The sequence below is a fragment of the Pleuronectes platessa genome, chromosome 17, assembly GCF_947347685.1.
Source record: "Pleuronectes platessa chromosome 17, fPlePla1.1, whole genome shotgun sequence".
Taxonomy (NCBI): Eukaryota; Metazoa; Chordata; class Actinopteri; order Pleuronectiformes; family Pleuronectidae; genus Pleuronectes; species Pleuronectes platessa.
The window spans coordinates 9,856,203-9,871,741 of record NC_070642.1 but is presented as its reverse complement, the minus strand read 5'-3'; the positions used below and the strand labels follow the sequence as shown (position 1 = coordinate 9,871,741).

General features: G+C 40.5%; 1 protein-coding gene across 2 annotated transcripts; it reads left to right on the top strand.

Moving 5' to 3' along the window:
* Positions 1 to 228: 228 nt before the first annotated feature.
* Positions 229 to 14,340, top strand: gpcpd1 (glycerophosphocholine phosphodiesterase 1). Of its 2 annotated transcripts, XM_053444743.1 has the most exons (21): positions 229 to 632; positions 858 to 948; positions 2,069 to 2,159; positions 2,275 to 2,359; positions 3,210 to 3,285; positions 4,570 to 4,611; positions 5,102 to 5,225; positions 5,453 to 5,702; positions 5,825 to 5,984; positions 6,527 to 6,656; positions 6,766 to 6,820; positions 6,899 to 6,991; positions 7,161 to 7,238; positions 7,618 to 7,657; positions 7,775 to 7,833; positions 8,137 to 8,202; positions 8,291 to 8,427; positions 8,777 to 8,912; positions 9,796 to 9,956; positions 10,179 to 10,354; positions 12,866 to 13,090. In XM_053444743.1, the coding sequence occupies exons 2-21, from the start codon at positions 900 to 902 to the stop codon at positions 12,907 to 12,909; spliced, it is 2,052 nt and encodes a 683-aa protein (XP_053300718.1). In that variant the 5' UTR covers positions 229 to 632; positions 858 to 899; the 3' UTR covers positions 12,910 to 13,090. The 2 variants fall into 2 exon arrangements, with proteins under 2 accessions (XP_053300718.1, XP_053300719.1); XM_053444744.1 differs by lacking the exon at positions 10,179 to 10,354 and having other exon boundaries at positions 230 to 632; positions 12,866 to 14,340.
* The last annotated feature ends 1,199 nt before the right edge of the window (positions 14,341 to 15,539 follow it).

Genomic DNA, 15,539 nt, shown 5'->3' with positions numbered 1-15,539 from the left:
TCAAATGCAGACCACACCAAAATTCGCACCTATAATCAGAGCCCTCTCTCGCAGCATGTTCGGGTGCTCGGGCCCGCCCGGTGCTACTTTACAGCCCTAGTTTAAATTGAGTTTTACTAGTTCATATTGAAGAGACTAATCTTGCACCCAATGCCGTGTACTGCAGTGCAGCGTCAGTAAGCGTTTTATTTTGAAAACCTAAACCGGAAGCCCGGTGCTATTTTCGGAGCAGTCAGCTGGACGGACGCTGTTGTAGCGGCGTGTCGCTGTTGCTCGCTCTCATCTTGAATCCTTTGTTAATGGCGGCTGGTCGCCGTTCGCTTGGTCCCGAGCTTTCTGGCTGAACTTTAACCGACACCTCCCGACAAACATAGTTTTCCTGCTCCGAACCTCTTCATTTCCACTTGAGCTCCGGCTATTATTGACTTGTTTTTGCGAACAAGGCAGTAATGGCCAACGAAGGAGTGATGCTGCTGCCGCTGCTTCAGCCGCCGGTGGCTCGGGGTTCCTCAGCCTGATGCGGGACGTGTCTCTGCGGGATAGAAAGATGATTTCATCCTGAACAGAGGAGGAAGAGGCGAAGAAGGAGGCCCCCGAGAGCTGACGAGACCCCGCGGCCACAAAGCCAGAAGGTAGTTATCTTGAAGTGCACTTTATTTGACGTATGCCTGTCTCTGCCAGTAACTGCTGCTCTACTAGCTTGTTATTTAACACTCTAGTAAACGACCAGCAGGACGCGTCAGCTGCTTTCCAGGTGATATTTTGAACGTGATGAAAACAGACACTTGGGCTTTTCTCTCCTGCTCCTCATGGCCGATATATTGATCTATTGATAATGAAACGTATCTTTTATGTAGCTCTGCTCCTGCCGCCAACCTTTGTGTGCGACTGTGTCAACCATGGAGACCACTCAGCTGACTCTAGTTGTCAGAGGAGAAACATCCCCAGGTATGTGTGTCAAACCTGAATGAAGACTATTAAACAATAAAATAAATAAGGGGCTGGCACTTATTCGTCAGAACAGGTTTGACCTCAGGAGTTCTCATTAGATATAATAATAGATCCGAGGTGTTGTTTAGTCAGTAGATCCTCCAGTTTTTACAGTGCCTGCTCTAAACCTGATGTTTTGGAATGGGCCTTTCTCTTGTCCTTTGTTTATGCTCCAGAGCTACTTCAGATTTATTCCTTTGACATTATTGAGTCCTCCTCAAACAGTTCTGTGATATACTGTCAGCTTTTATAGTTTATTAATGGTACAGTGTGAAGTTAGAAAACCCTGTGTTCATCCCTCCTGCTTTATTGGCACAAATATTTTATAGTCAATGCTTTTCACTGAATTGAAACAAAAATTACGTCATTAATGTTTAAATATGTGATTTATATTTAAGTTTGAGTTAGCCGGTTTCATACACTACATGTAAAAATGCTTAAGCAAGCGGCACAAACTTCAGACCCAGGTTTACAACTTTACAAAATGAAAGCTCTGTAATTCAGCTCGATATAAACATTACAGCAACAAAACAAATGTTCTGCTCTTTTCTTTGGAGACAAACAGGGAGTCATTCTAATAATGTTGCTTTGACTCTACATGTGAATGTCTGTCGGTCGGATATACAAAATAATCAAATGATCAGTGACCCAGTTGTGGAACACTGCTGTAGAAGAAGACTCCTCGACCCGCAGAGCACTGGTTGCCTGTTGATTCAAAGTTTATAAATATTGAACTTATTGCATGTACAAATCGAACAAAATGTCACTGCACCTTCTTGGTCAATTAAGAATATACCCATGCCAAGTGTGATGCATTCTACTTACAGACATACAGACAGATGTTAGTGGAATTAGTAGGTAGCTAGATATTGAAATCATGTTTTAGTTTTGATGGGAAGATTGTTCTCAGTTAAATTACATTATTTGAAAAACAGGTCAAACTGTTTTGTTGGCTCCATGTCAGCATTTCCAAAGAAGTTCACACATGAGCACGTTGTAGATGTTTGTAGAAATGTCAGATCTATTGTGGTAATATCTAAATTTACATCAGTTAACATGTGAGTCTGAACATCTCTAGGTGAGTTGTTCGCTGTTGTCGGAAGCTGTGAGGCCCTGGGATGCTGGAGCTGTGAAAAAGCTGTCATCTTACATCCTGACAGTAATGACGGGTAAGTGCAACTATACGACAAATACCTCACTTTAAAAAAAACATGTGTGGTTATGAAGTTACATGAAAATAGTGGTCTGCCCTTCTAATATATGTGTACGTTGATTCCCTGACAGAAATGCATGGACCACAACGGTCACTGTACCTCAAGGAGTTGTTACCAACTACCGGTATTTCAAGGGCTTCTTCTTGGAGTCTAAGGTGAGCAGAGTCTCCTTTCTGTACAGTTGTCTACCTTTATAAATAACAGATTTATTTTCTAATATGTATCACAGAGAAATCGTTTCATCTTAATTGTGTTTTTTTGTCAAAATGATAAATACTGTATAATTCATGTAAATGTTAGTGTTTTTTTTATTGCTCTAACTTTTAAACTGTGATTAAGAAAGCATTACAGTTGCCACAGTTTTTAAGGAAATACCATTTATAAGATTTGCCCCCCCCCCCCCCCCCCCCAGTGTGTTAATGGCCTTACTTAGAGCTCCAGGCAATCTGCCTACTGTAATCTAAGCATGTGAGCCTCGTCCAAGCCTCTGCTAAGCTCATCTCTCATCTGGATATAGATGTAAGAAGTTCCCCTGAAATGAAGGAGAAGAAAATGAGTCAGGTGTTTTCCTGGGAACATTGTATATCACAGAGTTTATGTTGGGTGGAGCTCACATTGTGTAAGAATGAAAGCCTGCTCCAACTTGACTTCCCCTTGGCCGTGTTGTTTATCAGACAGTGCATTAAATGGCGGAGGTCATAAACAGTTGCTGAAATCATTGCCATTGGTAATTATGGCTTTATTACAGATGAAGAGGTCAGCCCAATGTGTAACTACAGACCCTTTTCCACGTCCGTTTATTCTTACAAATAACAAATTTACTTTTCAGATTTTAACCAATGGTGACTGTCTGTCTGCCCTAGCTGGGGATTGGTGACCATACCAGCTCTAATTCCTTTCTCACACTCTGGTCTGAGCTGAGCCAGCTTTGACGCCAGACTAAAAAGCAGCCCACTGTATATGATTTGAAAACCTTAACATTTTTGCCAAACATTGAAATTACAGATCGCAGATGGTCCCTGTCAAGTGATAGTCAATGTGTGGGAGACGCATCACCATCCCCGCACCATGAGACCCACAGGTATAAAATAACAAAAAATAGGTGCACGATGGGGTTGGGTTTGGGAAAGTGTGTCATGCTCTAGCCCCCATATACTTCCCATCCCCTGACCTAGAACTATTTGTAATTTTGAGTTGCTCATCCCACTGAAAGAAGAAGAAGAAGGTGGTTGTTACTTGAGGATTAGTTAGTTGTTTTGGACAACATGTATGTTAAAACTAACATACCACCAACTCACCTGCAATGTTTTCCTCTTCAAGTTTAACATCTTCATTTTTACTTTCAAACCTGACATACACGTTAGCATATTGTTCACAGTTCAACATGCATGACAGACAATGTTTTAGTCTGGTCGGGCAATGACAGAGATGTTTAGAAACATCATTCACTTGCTGATCGGTTTTTATCATTCACGGCTCGATTACGAACAGTGAAGGAGAAACAGTGAATACATTAACAGTTCCACCTTGCCATCTGTCCAAAAAGAGAAAACCCTCACCTTCCTTTTCCCAATTGTTGCTTTTCGTTAGTATTTTCTGGAAGCAACAACAACAACCAACTGCAGAGTAGACAATCTGCTTCCTGTTGGCACCGACACGCACATGTCATGTGTGGTCTCTCCTGAATATCTTTATATGCAGTAACAATAATTTCCTATATACTGCACAGTACATAAGGTGTTACAATATCAGCTCAGCACTGTGTGCCATGTAGGGATGATAGCCAATATTATAATTTAGGAAATTACTAGGGATTCTACTGGTACTGTAATATTCTGGTAGTCTCTCGAACTATTTGGTTTTGTTGCAGCGTGTGCTTGTGTGTGCTTTGACAGATCAGAGACTACACACATTGGAATAATCTATAGCCAATGAGGAAGCACTGCAGTGAAGTAGATGTCACCAACTGATATAGTAGACCTCTGTAGTTCAAACCCCATTGTGTTGGCCTAACACAGACAAAGCTCATTCAGGATGAGCTGATAGGAAGAATAGTTGCAGCCGAGGCCAAACCCTGCTCAATGCGCTTTTGGACTCCAGGTTGTCACCCCATCCCTATTTGTTTTTCTTTCTTTTTTTGTTGTCCTTCTAAAACACTCCAATTTGTTACAAATATGATGTTTATTTTAATATTCAACCCTGAAGTGTTTGGTTTGGTGTCTGCTTTATTAACCATAATGACTTAAAGCTGTAGTTTAAAGGGTTATAGTTTTTTGGGGTAAAAAAAGGCTGTGGTTTGATGTTTTAAATTGACACTGTTATGATGATTTTATCCTGTTTCTAATATGTTCATCCTTTATTGCAGCATCACACCAGCTTATTGATGGCGGTCAATTTGGAACTATCAGTAAGTCGGATTTTTTTTTTTTTTGTGATCAACTTTTTATTTTACTGAGAAATGTAGCAAGGTACAGATCAATGTTACAGTAATCAATAACAACATATACATTCACATGTACTCATACCTGTCAATGTATATAGACACACAAAGGTAAACAATAAAGGAAAAATAATAACTAGGAATAAGTCCAGTAAGTCGGATTTAAAAACATTAAGCCATCTCTTAACTACAGGACTGAAAAGATAATACATAAACGCTCCATTTGGTGAAATTACAATTCCACAAACTCCCTTAGATTTCAATGTTATCACTTCCTCTTCTTTTATACAGTCATATCATATACAGTTTATACCGTTCATAACAGAACACAAAACTGTCTCCCACTTGCTGATATTGCTGCCTCCATTTCTCTGGTCGTCATTCATATGAGGCAAAGTGGATAAACATTTTCATCCGAAAGCTTAAGACGTCCTGCCTGTGTCCTTTCTTTCTGCAGATGGGGTCAATTGTGTCGATGCTGGGTGGCTTACGTGCCAGACAGAGATTCGCCTGCGTCTGCACCATTCCAAGCAACCTCCGGTGTCCATCACCAAGAAGAAATTCAAGAAGTCTCGCTTCAGGTAGGGATGACACGCAGGTCGATTTCAACAACAGCCGGTGAAAGTCCTCTTTGAAAGTGACATGAGGCAGATCAGCATTACAGTTCTAGTGTTACACTGCCTGCCTGTTACCAGAGTAACAGCTGCCCTGCATACATAACTATTGTAAGAGGAGCTGAGGACAACATTATCATGTTTTACTGATATTGCTGATATTTATTTACTCTTTGTTTTCCTAATCCGTCCAGGATCAAACTAGCATTGGAGGGCTTTGAGGAGGATGGGGAAGATGAAGATGAAGACGAAGATACGTCCAGTGCTGCTTCTTGGAACAAGATGACCACCACTCTGGAGATCAGTATGATCAGTGCCAATGGCTACAGGTCACGTCACTCGCAGCCTGAGTGTGGCTATGCCCTGGAGCCGTCCCAGTGGACCGAGTACAGTATCCACACCATGGACCCAGACAACCTAGAGCTCACCTTTGAGTTCTTTGAGGTAATAACTCATTATATTTATTTACAAATGCATGTAAAAAAAAAAGAACAAATCCGGAATCAAATTTAGATTTATATGGTGTCATTTGATTATAATCATACAAATCTCATAATTCTTTACAGGAGGATATGAGTCATGTTGTACAAGGGGATGATCATCCGGGACATATGGGCACAGCCTGCCTCCTCTCCTCCACTCTCTGGGAGAGTGGCAAAGACAGGGGAGTAGTCACACTTCCCATCATGGGCAGAAATTCCAGACAGACCATCGGGAAAGTGAGAGGTAAGATTTTGTGCAAAGGAGTCCCACACTGATAACTGGAGTAGCACTCAATTTTAGCGCATACCTCTGCCAAGGGCCCTATCGCCTATCTTCCTGTATACGCCCTTTCACAGGATATTTGCCAAAACGTAGGCCTATGCCTTATGAAAACACATTTAAACGTGCTAGAACCTGATTATTATTTGGATCCTCAACATATTGCAAATATTCATAGATATTAGTCACCTTAACATGCCAGATCTTTTCCATCAGGATCTGGGAAATTGGTAAAAATTTCAAAATAATTCATCGTGTTTGTTGAAGACATAGAAAAAAAAATGGATCCAGACCGAAGTTAAAAGGAGTCATACCGCATCCTTCCATTTCATGTCCCGGCAATCCATTCAGTAATTTTTGTGTAATGATGCTAACTAACAGACAAACAAACAAAGACAAGAACGTAAACTCCTTGGTGGAAGTAACGGACTGACCTAGTGCTTTGAACAACTATTTTTCTGTTTTTGTCTTTACAATTTCTCCCCTCAATCATCCCTCTCTCCTAGTGGATTACCTGGTGATTCAGCCCATCCAGGGGCTGCAGTGTGACATGAGCTCCTCGTTCACCAGGTACTGGAAGAAAAGAAGTGCCCTGAAGGTGGGTCACAGAGGAGCAGGCAGCACGCACGCGGCGAAGTGAGTCACAACAACTAGATAGGATGCTTTGCATTTCAAATTATTGGTGTGTTCTTGTCCTGCATCTGTTCCCTTTCAATAATGTTCTTTTTGAATTTGTGTTTTACAGGCACCACAAAGTGAGAGAGAACACCATCGCTTCATTCACAAGTGCTTTTCAGCATGTAAGTAACTCATCTATAAGCAAATATTTACCATCTAAATTACACCAGCCTTATTTACATGTTATTGTTTCCATGTAGGGTGCAGCCTATGTAGAGTTTGATGTTCACCTCTCTAAGGACGCCGTTCCTATCGTGTACCATGATCTGACATGCTGCATCTCCACCAAGAAGGTACATTTAAGGTTAATTGTATTTGATGAAGGACAACTGTGAGGGATTTATGAAGTGCTGAAACCCTTGTTTATTTTCACTTTACATTAATTAATAATCACTGGAGTGCCATACATTTAGGAGAGTGGTGAGCATAAACAAATATGTAATTGTTTTTTCCCCTCTGCAGAAAAATGACAAGACTTCACTGGAGCTCGTCGAGGTTCCAGTCAAAGACTTGACTTATGATCAGCTGCAGCTACTGAAGGTTAAAAAACACTAAACTATGCAAATAACAAACACACGTTACCGCTCAGATTAAAGTAAAGTAAATAAGAGGAACAGCTGTGGTCTCTCTGCCGTGAGAGTCAATGTCTGTTTCTTAGTGCTTTACACATCATACAAATAACTAGAAGGTCAAAATGATCAGTGAACAAACCTTTGTTTTTCAAATACCGTAATTATTAACCTTGAAACAGCTAGCCCCCCCTCCCCCCTCCCTCCTCCTTAACCAACACACTCTTCTGCTGAAGCCAATTCAGACAAGCCCTGTTGGCAACATTTGTGATTGAACATGTCTGGGAAATGGTGGAAATGTAATAATTTGTCTCACTCACCGATACGATCATGTGTGTTTTGTTACCTAGCTGGCCCACGTTACAGCAATGAAAGCAAATGATCACAAAGGTATGCGCCTATTGGTTGTTTCGTAGTTTTATCTTTCTCATTTGGCCTCACAGCATTTTGCAAAGTGGCTGTGATTGTGATGAGGTCAGCCTATAATCTGCTCTGTTTGTTGTTTAGATCTGCTGGACGATGAAGAGGAAATTGACGATCACCAACCATTCCCTTCACTCTCACAGGTATATTACTTTATGGCGATGATCCTTATTAAATAACTTGTCTAGTCTTTATGAGCTGGTCCCCTTCTCATATCACTGGGTACACTTTATAGCCAGGAACTCCCTGCCCCCAATAATAATCTAATTATTAATAACATATAACTCATGGAACTGCTGCTGTGAATTACTTGTTAAATAACCAGTTGTTTTCATTTATTTATTCCCCACCTCTCTTCCTCTTGTCCTGCTTCTCAATGTCTTTGTCCTGTCAAAATAAAATCAATGAATTGCATGTTTCACACCTGTTTATTATTTGTTTTACAGATCTTTCAGGCTGTTCCTGAGCGTGTGGGTTTTAACATAGAGCTCAAATGGATCTGCCAGTTAAAGGTGATTAACAGTGTAAAGCAAGAAATACTTTGAGTTGAATGAGTCATTGTGTGATTAACTGTTATTAATGAATCCTTTGTATTGACAGGACGGGTCATGGGACGGCAACCTGTCATCCTACTTCAACATGAACACCTTCCTGGATGTTATCCTGTCGTGTGTTCTGCAGCGAGGTGGCAACAGACGCGTTGTCTTCTCCTGCTTTGACCCAGACATTTGCACCATGTGAGCACAATTACATCTTATTTTCATTTAATAGTATGCTCATTTTGATCAGCATGCCGAGCTCGGTTTCCCTGTCAATCATTGAACAAGTCAACGAATCAATTTCAGAATATCTTCCAAATCTAAAAAGAATCATTATCTGAAGAAGTACCCTTATTACTCGGAAGTTTAGTGTCAGTCAGTTAAATGAAGACATTTGGAACTGCCACTTATTGCAAAATGTTAAAAATACTGAAAAGATTCTTGCTCTATACGAACCAATCCTGAGAAAATTTAAGTTAGCCAGAAAACAGACTCTGTCGTAGTTACAAATAATTACTCTGCTGACTTCTTGTCATGTTTCCCTCAGGGTGCGACACAAGCAGAACAAGTACCCCATCCTCTTCCTCACTCAGGGAATTTCAGACAGGTATCCTGAACTGATGGACATCCGCTGCCAGACCACTCAGATCGCCATAAGCTTCGCCCAGAGCGAGAACATCCTGGTGAGCAGTTGTAGCAGCAAGTTAAATATTTGTCATGATGTAGCCACTGAGTTTTCCAGATTTTACATATTTTTCTACAGAATGAATTAATGAAGGTAGTTTAATACAGTTTCAAAAAATGGCACATATAGTATACCTCAATTCAATGTGGTTTACATTTTTGTAACGGCTGTTCTTTCAGTAATAAACAGGCTAGACTATAACGGGACACCCAGTTCGAAGGCATTAGTGAGAATGTGAAACTCTCCTCAATGTTAAGCAAGATGTCAGCAGTTCAACTTTAACTGAATCCATTCAGACACTATTGACACACAATTGAAATTTCCTAAATCTAAAAAGGTCAGGATTTCTCATTTTATTTGACTTGTTTTGGCATCAGCTGCCCCCTCAGGACTGTGTGTCATAGCCCACGGCCCGCACCTCAATGATAACAGCAGTCCACATAACAAACAAGTCAGCCAGCACAGTGCTGTTTGAGCTGTTCCTAAGATGTTCTGTGGTGGTTTAAGCGAGGATCACATATTGACTCCAAAAAACTTGGAAAGCATGATCTGTTATTAGAGTTGAGCTCAGGCTGTCATTTTCTGTCGGAACCCATCGGAGCCTGAGAGAAATCTAATCGAGCCCGACTCAGATCTGACTTTGGCAGTCAGTTAAAAAATGAAACTGATAGCCAAAGTGACCAATATTTGTTTGTCTTGGACCCTTCGGAACACAACGGGCTAGACTGGGTCTCTACACTCTGTTATCACGTGTTATGTTGAAGTCATATCTGAAGTTGAATAAACTATTAGGTGTTATGAGGGCACACAGACATTACCCATGTTTAAGCCTATTTTGAGATGAAACAAGACCATTTTGTTTTCTAACTGGACTCCTTTAGGGAATCAGTGCCCACTCCGAGGAGCTGCTGAAGAACCTCACCCACATTCGTGACGCCCAGTCTAAAGGCCTGGTGCTTTTCAGCTGGGGAGACGACAACAACGACCACGAGACCAGAATTAAACTGAGGGAGCAGGGAATCGACGGGTTGATCTACGATAGGTATGTTAAAGTGTGACATGCTTATCTGTGGACGCTTGAATACCTTGTGCTTTAGGTGTAGACAAGAGACACACAACCAGCTTTATACTCTATATCCAATGTAAGTGTTCATTGTAAAAGTGCATAGTGTGGTACAAACTACCGCCGGGAAAACAAAGCTTATTTTGATAACTCTTAGAAAAATCGAATCAAACATTCAACACACTTTCCTGTCTTTCCTAGTACGACAAAGCTCATCAATATGCTTCTGCCTATTACCCGGTGTCCTGTTCTGCAACTACACACTGTGCTGTTGTCTTGTGGTCAGCCGGAAATCCAAACAGTCACTAAGCTGGCCATTCTTTTCCATGAATTAATGAGTGCGTTCCCAGTGCTGCACCTCTTCGTGCAACAGTACGGTATGATATCATGGCCTTTGTTATCACTACAGGATCAAAGTTGTGTAACCAAGCATTGGCACCCATGTTAATCACTTGGCACTTGTGTGTCAGTGCACAAGATGGGTCTGTGTTGTTAGATAAAGCCTGAGTGTACCAGCAGGTTGTTCTCCCTGCGTGGTCGGTGGAGGCTGCTTGCTCAGCTGTTTCAGTTCTGCTTCACTTTTCATTTACTCTTTGCTTTGACCCTGTTACCTCCTCCCAGTCAATCATTGAGCAGATTTGTCACCTCCAGGTTGTTGTTGTTATAACTGTAACCTCTTTTTGTTTTTTTTTACAGAATTTGTGAATGCTTGGTGCCATATTATGACTCAAGTTCTCCAGAGTCATGTAATGTTTGTCTGGTACCTGCCTGTGTTCTGTCCATTTACTCACTTCCACTTTTCAACCCTTGGCTGATTTTTGTTTCGGTTCCCCCCTCAAAAGCTGCCTGATGTCCCATTTGTTGCTCATTCAAATGCAACAGGAGCAAAATAAAGCTCCTTGACAATGATACACGATGGTTGACTTCTCACACAGTGCTGCACAAATGTTTAAGGCACTAAAAGTAAAGTGAGCTCTTTATATAATCATAAATTATTTTTCTTTTAATTGTAGACAGAGTGCAGTAAACAGAAATAACTTACATGTACTTCCCCCCCCCCCCCCCCCCCTTAACACTAATGTGAATAGTGATAAGGCAAATGCTGTCTAATCTTAGGAAAACATTGACTTTAAAATTATAGTTTTTCCTGATTCAAGCCTCTAAGAAATATGCTAATCAAATTTAGATAACTTAAACCAATATTTGGTGTGGATACATTTTGCCTTTGAAACACTGATTCTCCTTGTTGCACTTTGCCCAGTTTCTTAATTAACTTCTCCCAAGTTTCTTGGAGAACAGTGTCAGTCTCAGTGTCTGTACATGGAATATTCTGACTATTGACCTTATTCAGAATATGACATTACTCCAATTATGATGTTTACATGCGCTGCTCATTGAGTACTCCATTCATAATCCAGTTTACATGACACAGATCCTGGTGATTATGGCTCATGTCAACATTACATCCACTATGTCATAGTCATTCCTCTAATGTCTCTCTGGTTCCTGGCTGTGATCTGTTCATTTAAAACCTTTCACTTTACAGTGTCATGCCACTTGTGCACAGCACTGTGGGTCCAATGGCCTAATATTACATTCATGTTTCAGTGATGATAATTGTAGTTTCGGGGGAATTTTCCTGTACAAAAACTTGTAGCTGATTGGTCAACTGCCATGTTTATCATTTCTAACGCCTCCTTATGTTATGCTTGGTATGCTACTCAGGGATTGAATTTAGATTCTGAAGCAAAGGAGGCAACAGGAGTGAATGGCTTGTTTTGTGCATGAGACTGTCTTCCTTCATTTATTCGCCTGTGTGCATATTTGCATTTGGCTCAAATAACCCTGATCCAGGAGACCTGCACTCAAGCCTCGTGTGTCGAACTATTCACCACACAGACACACAAGCATATTTCATTTTTCACAAGCATATCTTCTAATACATCCTGATCAGTTTGTGAATGATCTGCTTGTGCTGCAGTATGGTCTCTTTATAAAGGTGGTGAATGCACTGGATGCTCTTTGCATCCTTTTATCTTTTATTTGGTGAAGCATTTTCGCAGCTTGTTTGTTGACACAATCTATATTGTATTACATATCCCACCTTGGATTACTTTGCTCACAGAGGTGACTGACCTTCCTCTCTTGAGACCACCCATTTTAGGAGATGATAACGATATCTTCTACGATATGTTTTCAAATTTCGACATTTAATCAAATCGAAGTTTCGCCTGTATATATCTTATGGGTTTGGACAGACGTAGATAAAATATTAGCAGGGTTTCTGCTGGGTTTTTAATTCTAGGGAAGTGTAGGCAATTCTGGGACTCTGTTATTCCCTCATATCTGTCGTACTTGACATAGGTCTTACATTTCATCCACTTTGGTCTTCAAAAATATCTCAAATGTAACTTGTTGAAACCTGTGTGAAAAAACAGAGGAGTGGCTCACTCTGCGACCAAACTTTCAATAACACGTATACAATATCATCACATGACTACCCAGTGGTGCTTGGCAATAATTCGTTATTATCAGTTAGATGGGTCCTTTCATGTTAGTATGCTCATGTATTATGTCATAGTGTTGAAATATAAAGTCTCTGATGGATCATCGTAAAATTGATTGTCTCATGATTATTTTACATGTGCCATATTAAGACATGCTGTATATACAGTTTATAGTGTTGTTATAATGTATTATTCTTTTTTCAAACTTATCACCAAGCCCCACTGCTCATCTACTCAAGATCCTACTTTATTTAAGCAAAGTGTTTTCTGATCAGGAAATCTCTGCCATGACTCTGGTATTTAAATGACGGACAATAATCGAAAAATAAACCGACTACTGACCACTGATCTAACTGATGTCTCCTCCGCCTTCTCCTCCAGCATCTGTGAGGAACAAGGAGAGCAGCCCAATATCTTCCAGGTAGAGGAGCAGCACTCCCTGCAGGAGGTCATCACAGAAGAGACCATGCAGAGCTCCTCCTGCTCCTGCTACTCCATCCCCTGCTCCTCCGCTCCCTGCATCGCCTCCAAGACCCATAACGGCAGCACCGAGTCCGATTCTGGTCACAGCTCAATATAATCACACCTTAACTACCTTTCAGTAGTGCTCACTTCGCACACACACTCAAGACAACCAAACAAATTACATAATTACTGTCATGTGTCTTCACATATTTGTTATGTTTTCTGTTGAAATAGGTGGATGGTTTGCCAAAACTTAAAGGCAGTCATTTCCTTGTTTCTTAAATGACGGGTGTAGGTATTAGAACTGACACTAGAAGTAGATATTTATTCAGCCAATATATTTCACTTCCATAGTTTAAAGTGCTAAAAGGTAATTCATATGATTTTTATACAGGTGTAACATTTTTCATGTGGCAAACTCATAAGATTTATGATGATGCTGTTTTTCTGTTTCCGCTGTTATGTCTTATATGTGCATTTAGCCACTGCCTTAAGGGTTGTTTTTAAATTGCAATGAGTACTAGCTTCGGATTGCTATTTCAGGTTTTGAAAAATCATTTGAGAGTGTGTGGCACATCCGTCGCTGGGTTAGGTTGACATACTACACACAGTGCACGGAGATGTGCATGAGGAGGACAGTGCAGGTTACCATAAATGACAGAAAATCTCCTGGTGGATAGAACACAGCACTTAGAAACAAGTCCACATGATTGATTCATTTCCTTTTGAATGGACAGTTAACCCTCCTTTCCACAACTTCAAATTCTTGCGTATTCATGCTCAGGTTTAACAGCTATTATTGTTGATTACACGCTGCATGCATACTGGAGTAATCATGTCCTTCATTCATTTTATCTACTTGATTTGAGGCAAAGCCGACGAATGTTACATATGCAAACAGTGCACATGTCCCACAGCCTTAATGGTGAAAAGTCTGTCTGTTTCTTGTACATTATTTCAAAATCACCAACACTTAACTGATGATCTATTGTAATAGACATGCGTGAACAAATACTCCAACTCAAAATACCATACTTCCCATAATTCTCCTTTCACGTCACAACACAAAGCTATTTGTTGCTTGGCAGATCTTTTTTGGGAAGAAAGTACACTTGAAATAATCATGAAATGGGTATTTAAGGACAAGTGTGTAGGGTCTTGGTAGAAATGGGATATATTATTCACAAATTTGAAACCCCGCAAAACACAACCATTTATAGTATGTAGTATACCGTCTGTATATTGATGAAGCCATGCATGGTCTGTTTATCTGTATGAATGAGAAACCAGGGAGAATGAAAGGCCCTCGTGTGTAATAAGAATTGTGACAAGGTAATGTAATCGTAATGTAAATAAATGAAAGAAAATGAACTTTTGTTTATTTGACTTAACCTCTCTTTCACATCACTTGAGTTTGTCCTGCTGATCAAGTAAAAGTGCGATCTTTTTCTCAGACCTTGAAAGTGATCCGTCATGCAGCTCAGATGGCGGTAACCAATTACAAACTACAATACTGAACTTGGGAGATAAATATAAAGTGCATTGGCTCCCTCTAGTGTATGCGGGAAAGCAAATAATTTGGGGTTTCTCCAACTTTTAATTGTCATTATCACTCATTCCTGAAAGATGGATAAAGCAACAGTGTTTGTTTACCTGTAAACATGTACCTACAGTATTTTACATGAGGCTGTAAGACGATATAATGACAATGATAAGAAGCATTAATCACACTGACTGTATCAGAAAGTGCGTATTATCTCTGGTACAGGTTCAACCTACAAAGGCCACACCTATGTCACACTAGCTGGCACTGCAGTTCAGTTAATAATTGATCCGATAATACAATCACACTTATTTGTAGTTGGCAAAACTAATGAAGCAGGTTTTATTTTTTTTATCTCAAGGTGATAGTGGTTAGCAGAGGCAATCAGAGTGAACCTTGAAATTGATTACCAGCCTTAGATTGCAAATGCCTCGGCTACTGTTTAACAAGGCTGTAAGATGAGAGAACATACACGTCCTTTACCACTCGTTTGAATCTTTGATGACATGGATACCTCTACAAGAGGCCTGCTGACAGGAGGCCTGGTGACAGGAAAAGCAGGAGATGTGTCATTCATAACCTTATCTTTGCAAAGTACATTCCAAGCATTGTAAACACTTTATAAAACATTTTCTAGTCTCATAACCACTCAAAGCTCTTTACAGCCCAGTTTTGTCATTCACCCATATCCATACAGTGCATCTATGTGCATCCCTCTCACTCCCATACAGGTGTCCCAGGCAAAGGGTTCAGTATCTTCAATATCTTGCCCAAGGACACTTCAGCACACAGAATGGGGGGAGACTGGGAATCGAACCAGTTGAGGTTGAGCCACTGCTGTGAGGGCAAACAAGGAAAGAATAGGCTGGGGCAGATGTCATTATTATACTATTGTACTCAGACGCCCGACTCTTCATCCCTCCTCTAATGTACTATGGCTGCATTGCTCTCTCATATTCTGCTCCACCATCAATGACTGCTTTCAAATACAGCCCTGACAAAGGCAGGATAAATTACAGTGTAAGTCACTTGTTAATTCACTATACT

Coding starts and splice junctions, on each gene's coding strand:
- gpcpd1 (XM_053444743.1), top strand. CDS start 900: ATGGAGACCACTCAGCTGACTCTAGTTGTCAGAGGAGAAACATCCCCA. Junction 6,821..6,898: donor TCACAAGTGCTTTTCAGCAT/GTAAGTAACTCA, acceptor GTTTCCATGTAG/GGTGCAGCCTATGTAGAGTT. Junction 7,834..8,136: donor CATTCCCTTCACTCTCACAG/GTATATTACTTT, acceptor TTTGTTTTACAG/ATCTTTCAGGCTGTTCCTGA.